Source organism: Pelecanus crispus, chromosome 3, assembly GCF_030463565.1.
Source record: "Pelecanus crispus isolate bPelCri1 chromosome 3, bPelCri1.pri, whole genome shotgun sequence".
In the NCBI taxonomy this organism is placed as follows: Eukaryota; Metazoa; Chordata; class Aves; order Pelecaniformes; family Pelecanidae; genus Pelecanus; species Pelecanus crispus.
In genome coordinates this window covers 46,590,204-46,605,903 of record NC_134645.1, presented here as the reverse complement: position 1 = coordinate 46,605,903, position 15,700 = coordinate 46,590,204, and the positions used below count along the sequence as shown (strand labels likewise).

The following is a 15,700-nucleotide window of genomic DNA, read 5'->3' as shown; positions in this document are numbered from 1 at the left end:
CCATGCTGCGCCGCTCGGACTGGAAAAGGACAAGGCAGGCCTGTGGCTTCTCCGAGGCGGCTAATCCCACTCTGCCCTGGGAAGAAGGGGGAAACCAGGGAGGGAAGGTCCCTTCTCGGGGGTTCTGGGGCTGCGTCTCTGGGGCTGTCTGCGGGGAGAGCAGTGCCAGGGCGGTGGCAAGGGCCGGGCAAGGTGGTGATGGGGGAAAAGGAGCGGTGGGCACCGGGGAGGGGACAGCAGTGCCAGGGATGCCCTTGGCTTTCCAAGGTGACCCAGGAAAGGGCTGCGAGCGCCCCAGGGAAGTGGGAATTGGAAATGGGGGGAGTTTGCATGGTTCTGGCTGGAGGGGCTGCTGAGTTAAATGTGTCTTTTGTGCCGCCATGCCCTGGGCGTTGGCGGGAGGTGGGGAGCGCAGGGGGGTGGACGCAGCCCGCTGTGCATATGCTTTGCTCACAGCCCTGGGATTGGGGGCAGAGCTGCAGGCTCACAAATCCCTTAAGAGCAGCTGGGCAGCTGGCGCCGAGCAGCCTGGGTGTCTCAGGAAAGCGGTTTCCCTTACGGAGGGAAGGCTTGGTGTCTCCCTGCCAGCAGAATAAAGCCCTGTGTCACAGCCCCTCGGCTGAAGGACTCTGAGCCGCAGGTTTCCAAAACTGCTGCGCTGTGGTCTCGCCATTTGCCGGCTCTGTTTGGCTCCTGGTACTGTGGAGCACTTAGCCGCCGGCACAGCCGGGGGGTTAAAACCAGCACTGCCCCTGCCTGACCTGCGTCCCTCGCTCCCCCATAAAACCCTCTGTTTGCTTTCCAGACGGAGAGCAGCCACGAGACTTTCTGGGAGCGGTGCTGACTCCTGCCGCATGAGATGACAGCAAGAGACAGGCCCCAAGATAGGTAATGCCGGGCTCTGGTGTAGGTGTGGGGGCACATCCAGCATACCAGGAGGTGAGGGAGGACAGGGGGACCCCCTCTCCTGCATGCTCACTGGGCTACCAAGCTGTCCCTTCTGAGATGCTCTCTCCCTCAGCTTTTCCATAACAAACGGGCTGTAAACAGTCCCTGGTGCTGGGACACGCCTGGGGAGCGTGACTCCCTCCCAGCTCTGGCGACAGCTGCTGTGTGTCTGGGTGCCGCATGCTGAGGAGCAGCCAGCCTCCCCCCGCCTTCGTACCCACCCGGGGAGGGCCTCCCGTGGCCCCTCTGCGGTGCCACATCTCCTCCGGCAGCCCAGGCTAGCAGGGGCTGTTGGGCAGGGACAGGGCAATAAATTTCATCCTCCCTCCTCTTCCTGGTGCCTTCTGCTGCGGGTTCAGGGACAGCCAGAAGCGATGCCTGTCCCCTGCCCTGCTCAGCATCCCGCTCCAAACCGCTCTGTCCCCTCTGCAGGTACAAGGCTGTCTGGCTGATCTTCTTCATCCTTGGCCTGGGAACACTGCTGCCATGGAATTTCTTCATGACTGCCAGGGAGGTGAGGGCTTCCCTCCTGCTGCTGCCCGTGATGCTAATCGTCCCCTGTCACGTCTAGGGGCCATGCTGTAGGTGTGGCAGCATGGCACAGTGCAGAGCCCCCACGTTTGCACGCAGGAGATGGAAGCGTGGGTGACCTGGGTGGGACGAGTGGCGCTGAGGCGGCAGGAGGGCTGGGCATGGGGATGGAGGGGGGACAAGGGTGGCTTGAGTGTGCTGGAGGGAGGCCTCGCAGCGCCTCGGCCCCACCAGGCTCCTTCCCTCGCAGTATTTCATCAGCCGCCTTGCGGACCCAGACATGAATGTCTGGAACAACACCGATGAGGCTGCCTTGTCCCCCTCCTACCTGCCGTCCATGTTTGACAACTTCATGACTCTCTGCGCCATGGTGCCCCTCCTCATCTTCACCTGCCTCAACTCCTTCATCCACCAGCGGTGAGCCTTGCCCCATCCTTGCCCCTGCCAGCCCCCATAGGGCCCCCCAGCCCTGGCTCATCCTCCTGCCCCAGCCCTAAGCCAAGTTGCAGCCTGTTCAGTCAAGTCAAAGGCAAAACACCAGTCTCCTGTGCTGGGATTTGGCTGGGATTCCCATGGGAGAGCTTGGTCCCAGCCTCACAGGCTTTTGAGGGGTGGGTTTTCCTCACTGAGACCCTCTCTTGCAGGATTCCCCAGCAGATCCGCATCTTGGGCAGCCTGGTGGCCATTGGGCTGGTGTTTTTAGTCACCGCAATCATGGTGAAGGTCGACATGGAGCCTGTTCCCTTCTTCATCTTTACCATGATCAGCATCGTCCTCATCAACTGTGAGTGAGGCAGTTGGGGGAAGGAAAGGGGCTAGGGCTGATCTCTCTGGGAGAAAAGCATGAACCTCACTGCAGGAGAGCCAAGGAGGAGGGGGACCTGTCTTGCCTCACAGGGTGGGGTCCTTGGCTCCCTGCAGAGGTGCAGTCCATCTTTGCCTTTGGTTTCTCATTTCTGCTCATCTTCCCCCTTCGCAGCCTTCGGCGCCATCCTCCAGAGCAGCCTCTTTGGGCTGGCAGGGCTCCTGCCTGCCAGCTACACAGCTCCTATCATGAGTGGGCAGGGCTTGGCGGGCACTTTTGCCGCTTTGGCGATGATCTTCAGTATTGCCAGTGAGTAATCCCTGCCCTGCAGGTGACAGGGCCTTCCCAGAGCACTGCTGTCAGCAGGATCTGCTGGGGTCATGCTGTAGAGTTGGGTGGGAGATGGCAGAAGGGCCTCGCTCCGCTCAGCCCTCATCATCTTCTTCCTTTTTTCCCTGTCTCCTCCCTTCCTGTGCTCCCAGTTGGCGCCCAGCAACCCGAGAGCTTCATCGGTTACTTCACCACAGCCTGTGTGGCTATCTTGCTGGCAATCTTATCCTACATCCTTCTGCCTCGCATGGTGAGACTTTGTCGTCCTGGTGGGGAAGGGTGTGGGGACATGGGACCTTTGCGCATTACAGCACAATGACCGTGGCCCTAGCACCCCAGCCTCGGCTCCTACCAGCCTCCACCTCCTGGGTCAGGGCAAGCTCTCCCCTGTCCCAAGGGAGCTCTCTGGGATACCTCCCACCTCAGGTACCCCAATGTCCTTGGGGTACTGTGGAAATGAGCCCCTGGGTGAGCAGGAAGGCATCAGTATCGGACATAAGTGGAAGGAATACTTTGCCCATATTGTGTTTGCCCATATTGCCCATATCTGCTGTTACCACACAGCCAATGGCAGCCTTCTTTCCTCACACATGAATGAGTTCTCCATGGCTGTGTCTCTGCAGGATTTCTTCCGATACTACTCCATGAAGGACAAGACAGAGTACCATGTGTGCAATGCAGAGCTGGAGACCAAGAGAGACTTGATTAAGAAAGGTGAGGGGCTGAAAGGAGAAAGAGGAAGAGTTGAGAGGAAGAATGAGACAAAAGGACTAAATTAGATCTCAGCTTTCTGGGGTCTGCTATGCCCTACTTGTGTCTCTCCCTGCAGATGAGCCCAATGGGATGGAGCAGAATAACTCAAAGATCATCCCTATCCACAACCTGGACAAGAAGCCCTCGGTCGTTTCTATTTTTAAGAAGGTCTGTGAGTTGCCAGCAACCCCTGTCCTGCCCCTCATATCAGGGGATGGGCACAGGTGTAGGAGAGCGTGGGGAGAGGAGACCAGCCCCACACTGGTCTCTTGCCCTGTGTTTGGTACCAGCCTCTTTCTTTCATCTGCCTAGCTCTGGGTCATGGCTGTGTCTGTCTGCTTTGTCTTCACTGTCACCATCGGCGTCTTTCCTTCCATCACAGCTAAGGTGTCTACTGTCCTCGGAAAGGAAAACAGATGGGGTAAGTGTGGCCAGGGATGGGGTGGGGTAGGAGAAAACTGGGAACAAGGTAAATGGGAGAAAAGAAAGTGGGGCTTGAAGTAGTAGGTATGCCCAAGGGGAAGAGGAAACCACTGTGCATGATGGTTTGGATGCGGACACCAGCCTGGCTGGGAGACCATTCCAGCCCTTAGTGGGAAACCAGGAGGACCCTAGACCTGAAAGACAGTCTCCGTGCAATTGGTGGGAGGGCCTGGACACGTCAGTGACCTTCTCCTGCTTCTGCAGGTCTGTATTTCATCCCTGTCTCCTGCTTCCTGCTCTTTAACGTCTTCGACTGGACGGGACGGAGTCTCACTGCCCTCTTCACATGGGTAAGCATGGGGCAGGGAGCAAATGCCCAGGCAGTCTCCATCCCCAGGCCCCTCAGCCACGGCTCTCACTGGGGCTGCCATCCATGGCTTGGAGCAGAAAGGAGGTGCAGAGCTGACTCCTGCCTTGGCTTTAAGTCCTAAGCAGAGATTTATGGGTCAGAGCCGAGAACCACAGTGTTGTCCTGTCCTCCTCCCACGCTTCTTCCAGCATGGCTTGGATGAAGCTGCCTCCTCCATTTCGGCCTCTTTGTAAACAAACCTTCACTCCAGCTATGCAAACAGCCAGGCAGGATGGCGGCAGCAAAAGAGGGTGAAGGACAGGGCAGCCCAAAATAAAACCTCTGGCCTCCACACAGGACACAGCTGCTTTAAAGAGCCTTGTCCTGGGAGCAGGGGAGAGCCATGCCATGTGGGTCACAGAGGTGTCCCCTGCCACATCCTCTTGCTGTCATCTCCCCTGCCTGGCTCAGAGCTGCTGGGGCTGAGTGATGGGAGCTGTGATGGGGGTGGGTGAGGAAGGGGGCTGTCCCGTCTGTCTCCCTTCCTGCCCCTTCACCCACCCCCCCAAAGCGCCATTTCCCCCTCTATTGTTCAGGCTGTTTGTTTAGAGAAGCTCCTCAGCACCACACACTGTGGGGTCTGTCCAGGCCTGGCTTCCCCACAGCCTGGAGCTGCTTCTTCCCTGGCCATCACTGCTGGCCGCCCTTGACCTTGGCCACAAGCCGCATTGCTTGGTGTGCAGGCCACAGCCTCCGTGGTGGGATGACCCAGCGTGAGATATTTCCTAAACAAGACTGTGTGGAAAGTCTGACTGTGTGCGGTTTGGGCTTCATTTCCTTAGTTGGGGCCCCACTCGCTCCTTTTCTCCTCCTCAAGCAGGAGAGGCGGCTGCTCTTGCCAGTTTGCCCACAGGCTCAGCAGCTGGTCTAACACCAGCTTCCCCCCATGCTCGTGAAGTGTCCTGTGGCTACGCCAGCCCAGGCAGCTCCCAAGGTAGCTGTGGATCTCTCCTGACCCCAGACCAGTGAGCCCTGTCATCTGTAACCCTGGCACCCCACTGAGGGGACCCCAGATGGAGCCAGGCAAGTGTCGTACCAGGGGCTGCCTCGGTCCCAGGTGCAGGGACAACACAGGGGAATGGTGCCTCCTTCTTTGTCCCAGCCTCACATGTCCAGGGACTCTGTTAGGATCCAAGGAGACTGTAACTCAGTCCGTGTCTTTTCCCAGCACTGTCCGAAATAGCCCCAGCATAATCCCTTTCCCAGATTGCTGGATCTCGCCCCACTTGGCTGGGGGATGGCGTAGGAGGCTGAAGAGCTGGTTAAAGCCCAGTTCGCAGGCCCTGAGGTGCCAGAGGGGATTTACCTCAGCCAGCCTTGTCCTGCACGTGGTTTGCTGCGGGAGGAGATTGTGTGAGTGTGCACAAGGCTCTCTGGCCTGCCCTGCCTGTTGTTTCCAGCAAGGCCTTAGCAGTTGCTCACAAGCCCAGCTCAGTATTTTGGCTCTAGTGCAGCTGCTCTCCAAGTCAGCTGGGATAGGACTTTCAGACCTAGTAGCACCTCCTCACCACAGCAGGTGGTGATGCTGAGATTTGTTGCAGCAGAGAAAGTTTCTCAGCAACTTTGCTATCTCTGTGGCTCCTCCGCGGCCCTGGCACAGTAGGGACAGCCTCTATATAGCCCGTGCCGGCATGCCATGGGATGGGGAATGCCCACATCTCAGCTGCTCAGTGACCCGTGTTTTTCTCTCAGCCCGGGAAGGACAGCTTCCTCCTGCCAGTGATGGTGGCCCTCCGTGTCATCTTTATTCCTCTTTTCATGCTGTGCAATGTGGAACACCGTGAACACCTGCCTGTCGTATTCGCTCATGACGCCTGGTACATCATCTTCATGATCTTCTTCTCCATCTCCAATGGCTACCTGGCCAGCCTTTGCATGTGCTTCGGGCCCAAGTGAGTAAGAGCTGGGGACAGGGGAGGGGTTGGTTGCGTCCCCGGATGCCAGCCCCAGCCATGACTCCTGGAGTCTGGCTCTGCCCAGCTCTGGCATCTGAGGAAGGGAATGCAGGCACGGAGGGAAATTGCCACACCACCGCAGGGAAGACAACCCCGGTGTCCCATCTCCCAGCCTTGTGTCTCTGTGTCCTAGAGATGAGGAAGCTATTGTTTGGGCTCTCTGTTTCCCCCACCTGCCAAACTGGGGAAGGGGCCAGAGGCAGCGGGGATCTGGAGGGGAGCAAGGCGTGGCACAGCACCCACAGCAGGGTGAGCAGCCTTGCCCAGGAGCACGGGCAGCACAAGGACCCCAGCTGGGGCTCAGCCGGGCGGGCTGCAGTGCGTGGGGGCGGGAGTCGGGGAGGGGTGTCCCTGGCACCGGGAGCTTCAGGGCGGCCTGTCTGATGGCACTTTTTCTGTCTTTATGAGCCTGTAATGTGGAGGCAGGCTCCTGAAGCCAAGGTGGGTTTGCTCTTGCTGTCCCCTGCTGCAGCGGAGCACGGCTTCTGGCTCCTCTGTGGCCTCCTCCCGTCTCTCCGATGAACTCAGAGCGGGACACAGGGCACGCATCCCCAAGGACGTGTCTGACACCTGTTTCTCCCCTAGGAAAGTGCTTGCCCACGAAGCAGAGACAGCTGGAGCCATCATGGCCTTTTTTCTGTCGCTGGGCTTGGCCCTAGGAGCTGCCATCTCCTTTCTCTTCCGAATTCTCATCTAGCAGAGGCAGCTGGAGGGTGCAGGGACACCGAGAGACGGCTCCGCATCCTCCTCTGAGGCCCTGGGCACCCTTGGCGCCGTGGGGAGACCATACCTCACGCCTGCCCCTGCCAAATTGCACTGCCATGGCAGACGTTACACCCAGGGATGGTTCCACTCCTGCAGGGCTGGCCTGGCTCCTGCCACGCTCGGCTGCGTGATGCCTTCAGGCCTACGTGCCTTCTCCTTCTCCATGCTGTGTGTGTGTAAGACCCCCAGGATCTCTCAGAGGTCCACCCGCCTCCCACGCTGCATAATTTCCCCAGCTCAAGGCCAAAAGCCACTCTTAGCCTCCTCCTCTCTGACAGAGTTGAAGGCTGGTATCCAGTGTTACTCCCTCTCTTGCCCTAGGGACTTGCTCTCCTCTCCTCTCCTTCCAGGGTGCCTGGAAACATCCCACACCACTTCTCCTGCTGGTGAGACTTGCAAACGGGGAGGAGAGCCCCAGCCAGCCTCGCCATCCCTGCTCTCTGCCAGGCACACGTCCCCCTGCCCCGCAGCATCCCAGGGACATAGACATCTGTGTCCCACCCACATAAAGAGCCAATACCGTGGCTACGCTGAGGGAGGAGGAGGTCTCCACACCCCACCTTCTCCCCCTCTCCTTGCGTTTGCTCCCTACTTTCTGGGTGTTTTTTGTGATTCTGCTATTGTTTTCTTTCTGCCTCATGGTTGCGTGACAGGAGGTCACACCGTGGGCTGCAAGAGGAGAGGCAGCAACTCCCTTCCGACCCAGGCTGCCTTCCCTTTCCCCATCTCTTATCTCTGTAAATGTGTGTGTACAGTTGCCTTTTTCTATAAAAAGACTGAAACGCCCCTTTGGGCATGTCTGTGTCTCCATCACCACAGGGGAGAGGGCTGCGGAGGGGCAAGGGCTGAAGGGAGCAGGCACTGGCATTTCCTGGGTGTCCCTGGGGTCCCCTCCCTGTACCAGCATCAGGCGGTGAAGCAGTGCGTGCATCCCCTGCACAGACAGGCCCGGCAGCTCTCCGCTACAGCGACACGGCCAGCATGGGAAAGGGGTGCTGCCCTCGGGGTACACCAAGGGAGCACCAGCACCTCTGATAAGGAGGGGATGCACCTGTGCATTTTGGGGGTGACCTGCAACACGCGCACCTGGGAGCTTTCCTTGTGCCTGGGAACAGCTGGAGTGCCACCTCCTGCTCCTGGGGGGGAACTACACCGCCCTTGCCAGCGGGTGTCCACCCCACACGCCCCCCTTGTATCCCACAGACCCCCCTTCTACCCCACATCGTTCACAGCCATCACCTCCTCGGCACCCCCAGGCACCGACAGCCAAAAGTCAAGGAGCCTGGGTCCCCTCATCCCACCCCTGGCTTCCTTTGCTGGTTAGGCCTGCGCACTTAACAGCCTTAACAGGGAAGGTAAGGCATGTGGTTTATCTTACTGCCCTTGACACTAATAGAGCATCTCCAAACACCGGTTTCCAATGGGGAAAACCTGTCTGCTTTGCTCTCAGACCCTGACACGACCCCTACAGCCCGTCTCCCCCTCCAGAGCCCGTCCCCTCCATCTTGACCCCCACCTCCAGAGCCCATCCCCTCCATCTTATAGAATCATAGAATCGTTTAGGTTGGAAAACACCTTTAGGATCATCCAGTCCAACCATTAACCTACACTACCATGTCTACTCTAAGCCAATCAAGGGTAGACTAGGCTAAACCATGTCCCAAAGTGCCACATCTACCCGTTTTTTGAACACTTCCAGGGATGGTGACTCCACCACCTCTCTGGGCAGCCTGTTCCAATTCTTGACCACCCTTTCCGTAAAGAAATTTTTCCTAATTTCCAACCTAAACCTCCCCTGGCGCAGCTTAAGCCCATTTCCTCTTGTCCTATCGCTAACTACTTGGGAGAAGAGACCAACACCCACCTCACTACAACCTCCTTTCAGGTAGTTGTAGAGAGTGATAAGGTCTCCCCTCAGCCTCCTCTTCTCCAGACTAAACAACCCCAGTTCCCTCAGCCACTCCTCATAAGGCCTGTGCTCCAGACCCTTCACCAGCTTCCTTGCCCTTCTCTGGACATGCTCCAGCACCTCAATGTCTTTCTTGTAGTGAGGGGCCCAAAACTGGACACAGTATTCCAGGTGCGGCCTCACCAGTGCCGAGTACAGGGGGACAATCACCTCCCTGCTCCTGCTGGCCACACTATTCCTGATACAAGCCAGGATGCTGTTGGCCTTCTTGACCACCGGGGCAAGTCTTGTCCCCTCCTCATCCCCAGGGCCCCCGGTTACACCCCGCCTCAGGACGGCACAACTCCCTCGGCCTCGGGGGAGCGGTAGCACGGAGCTGGGACAGCGGGCACCCCGTGGGACTCTGCGGATCCCCGGTTCCCTGCCCAGGCCCGGAGCCTGCGGACGAACGGAACCGCCCGCGGCGCCTCCTGTGCCCCCTGTGGAAACCTCTGGAACCGGTGGCGGCACAACTACCCACGCGCCACCGTGCTCCTCCGCCGCCGCCCGCGGGAAATAGTCCACCGCCGGGGCTCCCCGCCGTCCCTCGCCGCGGCGATCGGAGGGCCGCGGCTGCGGCCCTCCGATCGCCGCGGCGAGGGACGGCGGGGAGCCCCGGCCGGGAGCGGGCCCAGCAGCCGCATGGTCTGAAGGCTGCTTGCCCGCCTCCACCATGGCCGCCGCCATTAAACGGCAACGCTGTGGTGGTCCCCACACTCCATTCTGCCGCCACACCCGGAGCGGGCAGCGGCAGCGGGGCCGGCCCGCACCGTGTCCAGCGAGGTTAGCCAGAGACGGGTGAGATAGGCATGGCCGGCGGGGAGGTGTGTTCGTGAGGGTGGTGGGGGCCGCAAGGCTGCGGCAACATCCAGGGCCGTTTTAAGGCGGAAGGAGACGGCGGGCGGTGCGACCTCCCCGTGCCTATAAAAGGCGGCGGCGGGCGGCTGGTGGCTTTTTTGCCGGTTCCCTCACCACCGGCGCGGTAAGGAACCTGCGCCGGGCTGGGCCGGGCCTGGTGCCCCCGCCGTCCCCCTCTCGGTGCTATCGGCTTGTGGTTGCTTTGCAGATGCCTGAGGAAGTGCAGCACGGGGAGGAGGATGCGGAGACCTTCGCCTTCCAGGCGGAGATCGCTCAGCTCATGTCGCTCATCATCAACACCTTCTACTCCAACAAGGAGATCTTCCTGCGGGAGCTCATCTCCAACGCCTCCGACGTGAGCCCGGGCCCTGCTCGCCCCTGCGGGGGCGGCCTCCTTCCTCTGCCGGGGGGCTCGGGGGAGGCTGAGCTGCCTCCGGGGGTGCCCGGGGAGAGGCCGGTGCCTGGGCGGCCCGCGAAGCTTTTGCTGGGGGAGGGAGGCGGCTGTCGAGTAGGGAGGCTGTGGCGAGCATCACCCTCTCCCCTAGGCTTTGGACAAGATCCGTTATGAGAGCCTGACAGATCCCTCCAAGCTAGACAGCGGTAAGGACCTCAAGATCGACATAGTCCCCAACCCCCGGGACCGCACGCTCACGCTGGTGGACACTGGTATTGGGATGACAAAAGCGGACCTCATCAACAACCTGGGCACTATTGCCAAATCTGGTACCAAAGCGTTCATGGAAGCCCTGCAGGTGGGTTGCCTTTGGCTGCATGGGTTCCCTTGGGCCTGGGCCACGGGCTTTCACTGGGGTGTAACCCCAGCCTTGCTGCCTTTTTTTGCTATGGGAGCTGTTGGCCTACCCGAGTGTGCTTCCTCACCTCTCCAGCAGCAGGGAGGAGCTGAGGGTATAGGGCTGGCTGCCTGTTCATACTTGCCCCTTTTTCTCTGTGTGCTGATGCAGTTCTTTGCTGCTGTGAACCAGTTGCAGACATCTCTCCTCACTGGTCCATTAGGCTTTCTCTGCTTTCCCAGGCTGGTGCAGACATCTCTATGATCGGGCAGTTTGGCGTGGGTTTCTATTCTGCCTATCTAGTGGCCGAGAAGGTGGTTGTCATTACCAAGCACAATGATGATGAGCAGTATGCTTGGGAGTCATCAGCTGGGGGCTCCTTCACTGTCCGGACTGACCATGGTACGTGTTGCACAAAACCAAGTATATTTATGTGCTAGAAGCACCCCTTCTCCTGGTGCTCCCTAGAGCTGGGCTACATTGTCAGTCATGTTTGTTAATGTGAGGCGTCATGTTAACAGTTAGGCTCGAGGAGCTGGTCCTGCTTGGTCTCTGCCCTTTAGCACTGTGCCTTGAAACGCTAACGTGTCTCTCCCCGCACCGTAGGTGAGCCCATTGGACGGGGCACCAAAGTGATCCTGTACTTGAAGGAGGACCAGACAGAGTACTTGGAAGAACGGCGTGTCAAAGAGGTGGTGAAGAAGCACTCCCAGTTCATTGGCTACCCCATCATGCTCTATGTACGTAAGTGAAGGACTGGGGGGATCCACTGGAAAGCTGGAGGCAGGGGTGGGTGGTGTTGGGAGCAGGATCCTGGAAAAGAGCAGAGTACGGTCTCTTTTGTTTCCTTCCATAGCTCCTGGCTGCTGGGTGTTGAGCAGTGGTGCTCCCGGCTTCTGTGGCCACAGATGATTTGAGGCCGGGGGCTTATTGGAGGTGGAGGGTATCTAGTCATGCTTTTGGCCTTTGATCTGTGCAGCTGGAGGTCAACTAAAGCAGCTGTGGAGGGAGGAGGGTTTCCTGCCCCTTGTCTCATCATCTCAGACACAGCTTTTGGTGGCATGAGCTGTGGAGGGACTGAGGGCTAGTTTCAGGAGAAGCCCTAGTTCCAGGTGTTGCCTTTGTTGAGCCTTGTGTTATATCAGGAGGACACCTATTTTTCTCATGTGGAGCAAAAGGATTCCTGGTAATGGTTGCTTAGGGCTAAACCTGAGCTTGTGGCCCTGACTCTTCCTTGTTCCTTTCTCTGTAGATGGAGAAGGAACGTGAAAAAGAGATCAGTGATGATGAGGCAGAGGAGGAGAAGGATGAGAAGGAAGAGGAAGAGCCAGCCTCCAAAGATGAGGAGAAACCCAAGATCGAGGATGTGGGTTCTGATGATGATGAGGAGGGAGATAAAAGCAAAAAGAAAAAGACCAAGAAAATAAAGGAGAAGTATATTGACCAGGAGGAGCTGAACAAGACCAAACCTATTTGGACTCGCAACCCTGATGACATCACTCAGGAGGAGTATGGCGAGTTCTACAAAAGCCTCACCAATGACTGGGAGGACCACCTGGCTGTCAAGGTGGGTGCTGAGCCACCCTGGCAGAGACAGAGGGCCCCTTTCCAGCCCGTACCCAGAGCCACCGCACGGTTGTGCCTCAGCACAGGACTAAGAGTTCCCAGGCCACTCGGTGGTGCCTCAGCCTGCGCTGCGACTCCCATGCAGGTGGTGGGCTTGGTAGTGGCAGCCTAGAAGCAGGACAGGAGGGTGTTGGGCCTCAGAAGCATGACTCCTCCGTCCAGGCCTGCTGGATGCCAGAGAGCCCTGGCACATAGCGGGCAGTGAGGCTGAGGAGGGGGAAATGCAGGCTGCTTGGATGCTAGAGGCCCTGCTGTGTCGCCCTGCCAGCCCCAGTGCTGAGGAACGGCAGTTCGGCCTGCCCGCAGTGGGCCTTGGGGGAAGGGGTAGCACTGTGGCAGCTCTTTTTTTTTCTTCCTGGCTCCACAGCACTTTTCCGTGGAAGGGCAGCTGGAGTTCAGGGCCCTGCTCTTTATCCCACGCCGTGCCCCTTTTGACCTCTTTGAGAACAAGAAGAAGAAGAATAACATTAAGCTGTATGTGAGGCGTGTCTTCATCATGGACAGCTGTGACGAGCTCATCCCTGAATACCTAAGTAAGAGCCCCTTGCCTCAGCCTCGCAGTGCGGAGCTGGGACCCCCACACCCTGTGGTGCTGCTCCCACTACAAAGCGGCTGGCTGAGGCACTAGCTGGTGTGGGCCCCCAGCAGTCAGTGTCTTAGCACTTCTCTTCCTGTGATGAAGCTCAGAGCTCCTAACCTGACTCTTGTTTTCCTTTCCCCTATTCAGACTTTATCCGGGGCGTTGTGGACTCGGAGGACCTGCCTCTGAACATCTCTCGTGAGATGCTCCAGCAGAGCAAGATCCTCAAGGTGATCCGCAAAAACATCGTGAAGAAATGCTTGGAGCTATTCTCTGAACTGGCAGAGGACAAAGAGAACTACAAGAAATTTTATGAGGCATTTTCCAAGAATCTGAAGGTGAGCTGGGTACCCTGCACCTGGAGGAGGGAGGGGGGGCCCTGACCTGTATGCCTGAGGAGCAGGCTTGTCCCTGTGCTGTGTCTTCTCTGTGTGGGTGTTAGGGTAGAGGGGGCCTCTCAAGTGCCCCAGAGAGCCTTTGTGGGCAGCTGGCCCCTCTGGTTGCCCTAGGCCCAGGGCTTGAATGGTTAGGAGGTGGGCAGAGATGTCTGTGCCTCGGGTGGCCGAGTGCATGCAAGTCCCATCCTGGAGACATCAGCGCATCTCTTCTGCCCCCAGCTGGGCATCCACGAGGACTCGACCAACCGAAAGCGCCTTTCGGAGCTGCTGCGTTACCACACGTCCCAGTCAGGTGACGAGGTGACTTCACTTTCAGAGTACGTGTCCCGTATGAAGGAGACCCAGAAGAGTATCTACTACATCACAGGTTAGCCAGAGCTCCTCCGTGCCCTAGGGAAGTGGAGGCAGGCTACCTGCCTTACCAGCCTTAACTTAAATCAAATTCCTTGCTGAATCACAGCCCATCCCTGGGGGCTGGGGAAAGATCACCAGGCCTAGAGCCCTGGCTGCAGCCAGTTTTATGCTAGGGGCTCTGAGTGACTGGTGCTGTTTGTCCTGTTGTAACCAGCTCTTACATCTCGGTGACACCTCATTTCTACACCCAGGGGAGAGTAAGGAGCAGGTTGCCAACTCAGCCTTTGTGGAGCGTGTGCGGAAGCGTGGCTTTGAGGTGGTGTACATGACAGAGCCCATTGATGAGTACTGCGTGCAGCAGCTCAAGGAGTTTGATGGCAAGACCCTGATATCAGTCACCAAGGAGGGGCTGGAGCTGCCTGAGGATGAGGAGGAGAAAAAGAAGATGGAGGAGAGCAAGGCCAAATTCGAGACCCTCTGCAAACTCATGAAGGAGGTCCTGGACAAGAAGGTGGAGAAGGTGAGATGGGCAGGGACCTCAGCCTGGGACTGTGTCCTGGGCTGGAGGGAGGAGGGCTGGGCCCTCTGTGACGGCAGGCAAGGGCCCCAGCTCAATGCATGCCTCTCATCTCCTGCAGAGGAGCCGCTAAAGGAGACTGGAGGTCCCAGCATGCACTGCACCATCTTGCTCTAAGCAGCCAGGCTGCAGGTGAGGGGCACTGACCCAAATATGTGCATTGATGGGAGAGGGTAAGTGTGGGGAAACATGCAGTGGGTGCTGAAGGTGCCGGCTGAGCTGTCCAAACTGGTCTATTCAGCAGTCCTGGAGCTGCTTGGAGGATCTTTGCTTGCGTTGGGTTGTCCCTAGGTGAACCCGGGGCAAAGACCTGGGGTATCACGTGTGCTGTGGCTGGACCCTATCCAGGGCATATGGGGACCTTGCTCAGCTAACCCTTGGCTACATTGGCAGGTAACTATCTCAAACCGGTTGGTCTCATCTCCTTGCTGCATCGTCACCAGCACCTACGGTTGGACGGCCAACATGGAGCGCATCATGAAGGCTCAGGCACTGCGGGACAACTCTACTATGGGCTATATGATGGCCAAGAAGCACCTGGAGATCAACCCTGACCATGCAATTGTGGAAACCCTCCGCCAGAAGGCTGATGCTGACAAGAATGACAAAGCTGTTAAAGACCTGGTGGTGCTACTCTTCGAAACTGCTCTGCTGTCCTCTGGTTTCTCCCTGGAAGATCCTCAGACCCACTCCAACCGCATCTACAGGATGATCAAACTGGGGCTTGGTAGGTGCCCATGCAGCTTCTTGGGCCTGGAGCAGGTCCTGAAGCAGGTTAGCTGGGCAGGCTAGCATGTAACTGTCTTGGGGCAGGGGGGAGGCCAGTAAGGGAGCCGTGCTGGTGTGATACGCAGAACTGATTGTGTAAGGTAGCTAGGGACAAGTGGAAACATGGAACAAGCTACTTTGGGAAGGCTCAGGGCTCTGAGGGGACTGTCCTGTCCTCCACGAGACCAGGAGCCACCACCAGGCTGCTCAGATGACAAACTGAGGATTTTCAGTTTTTCACAGTGAATGTTAAAAATCTGCATGGGAAATGTGACCAATCTGGTGAAACAGCTTGTGCTTGTGTCCAACTTATTTCTCCAAACCAGATTTTTTAGGCAAAAATGTCAATGAAGAGGTGCTGTGGCTTGGCATAACTACTGGATACTAATAGCCCTGTCCCTCAGGCTGTGGGCAGGAGTCACCCTTTGCTCTGGGAGAGGCTGTTCCTCTGGGATCACTTAGTGTCACTTGGAGGCCTCACCTCTTCCTCTCCTCCCCTTTCCCAGGCATTGATGAAGATGAGGTGACTGCAGAGGAGCCCAGTGCAGCTGTCCCTGATGAAATCCCCCCTCTGGAGGGAGATGAAGATGCATCCCGCATGGAAGAGGTAGACTAAAGTAGGAGGAAGCCTCTTCCCTCACCTGGCAGGCCTCTGCCCCACCTCATGTCTGCTTGGGGGGGGGTCTGCTCCCACCAGCTGCTACTGAGTCCTTGGTGGTGTCTCTTTTGGATTTGATTGGTTGGGGTGGGTTTTTTTGGTGGGGGCAGGAAGGCATGATTCCCTGTTTGTCAGTAGTGAGTGATTTGGGCAGCCCAAGGCCTGTCTGTTCTGTGTCTTTCTGCTTGTGTAGGAACAGCTAATGGGGAGTGGAGGTGAGGAG

General features: G+C 58.0%; 2 protein-coding genes across 5 annotated transcripts; both read left to right on the top strand.

Moving 5' to 3' along the window:
* Positions 1 to 859: 859 nt before the first annotated feature.
* Positions 860 to 6,871, top strand: SLC29A1 (solute carrier family 29 member 1 (Augustine blood group)). Of its 2 annotated transcripts, none has more exons than XM_009478570.2 (12): positions 860 to 888; positions 1,381 to 1,462; positions 1,730 to 1,896; positions 2,124 to 2,263; positions 2,459 to 2,593; positions 2,767 to 2,864; positions 3,238 to 3,328; positions 3,444 to 3,535; positions 3,680 to 3,788; positions 4,055 to 4,140; positions 5,892 to 6,091; positions 6,740 to 6,871. In XM_009478570.2, exons 1-12 carry the CDS (start codon positions 860 to 862, stop codon positions 6,849 to 6,851), a joined length of 1,341 nt encoding a protein of 446 aa, XP_009476845.1. In that variant the 3' UTR covers positions 6,852 to 6,871. The 2 variants fall into 2 exon arrangements, with proteins under 2 accessions (XP_009476845.1, XP_075563916.1); XM_075707801.1 differs by having other exon boundaries at positions 3,238 to 3,357; positions 3,479 to 3,535.
* Positions 6,872 to 9,933: 3,062 nt separating this feature from the next.
* HSP90AB1 (heat shock protein 90 alpha family class B member 1) lies at positions 9,934 to 15,463 on the top strand. 3 transcript variants are annotated; one of them, XM_075708590.1, is made up of 11 exons: positions 9,934 to 10,080; positions 10,271 to 10,345; positions 10,771 to 10,918; positions 11,123 to 11,256; positions 11,769 to 12,083; positions 12,510 to 12,675; positions 12,870 to 13,060; positions 13,340 to 13,487; positions 13,726 to 13,994; positions 14,445 to 14,778; positions 15,326 to 15,463. In XM_075708590.1, exons 1-11 carry the CDS (start codon positions 9,934 to 9,936, stop codon positions 15,433 to 15,435), a joined length of 2,037 nt encoding a protein of 678 aa, XP_075564705.1. In that variant the 3' UTR covers positions 15,436 to 15,463. The 3 variants fall into 3 exon arrangements, with proteins under 3 accessions (XP_075564705.1, XP_075564704.1, XP_075564703.1); XM_075708589.1 differs by having other exon boundaries at positions 10,271 to 10,477; positions 10,789 to 10,918; XM_075708588.1 differs by having other exon boundaries at positions 10,271 to 10,477; positions 10,759 to 10,918.
* The last annotated feature ends 237 nt before the right edge of the window (positions 15,464 to 15,700 follow it).

Coding starts and splice junctions, on each gene's coding strand:
- SLC29A1 (XM_009478570.2), top strand. CDS start 860: ATGACAGCAAGAGACAGGCCCCAAGATAG. Junction 3,329..3,443: donor GAGAGACTTGATTAAGAAAG/GTGAGGGGCTGA, acceptor CTCTCCCTGCAG/ATGAGCCCAATGGGATGGAG. Junction 3,789..4,054: donor CGGAAAGGAAAACAGATGGG/GTAAGTGTGGCC, acceptor CTGCTTCTGCAG/GTCTGTATTTCATCCCTGTC.
- HSP90AB1 (XM_075708588.1), top strand. CDS start 9,934: ATGCCTGAGGAAGTGCAGCACGGGGAGGAGGATGCGGAGACCTTCGCC. Junction 10,478..10,758: donor CGTTCATGGAAGCCCTGCAG/GTGGGTTGCCTT, acceptor CTGCTTTCCCAG/GCTGGTGCAGACATCTCTAT. Junction 13,061..13,339: donor CATTTTCCAAGAATCTGAAG/GTGAGCTGGGTA, acceptor TTCTGCCCCCAG/CTGGGCATCCACGAGGACTC.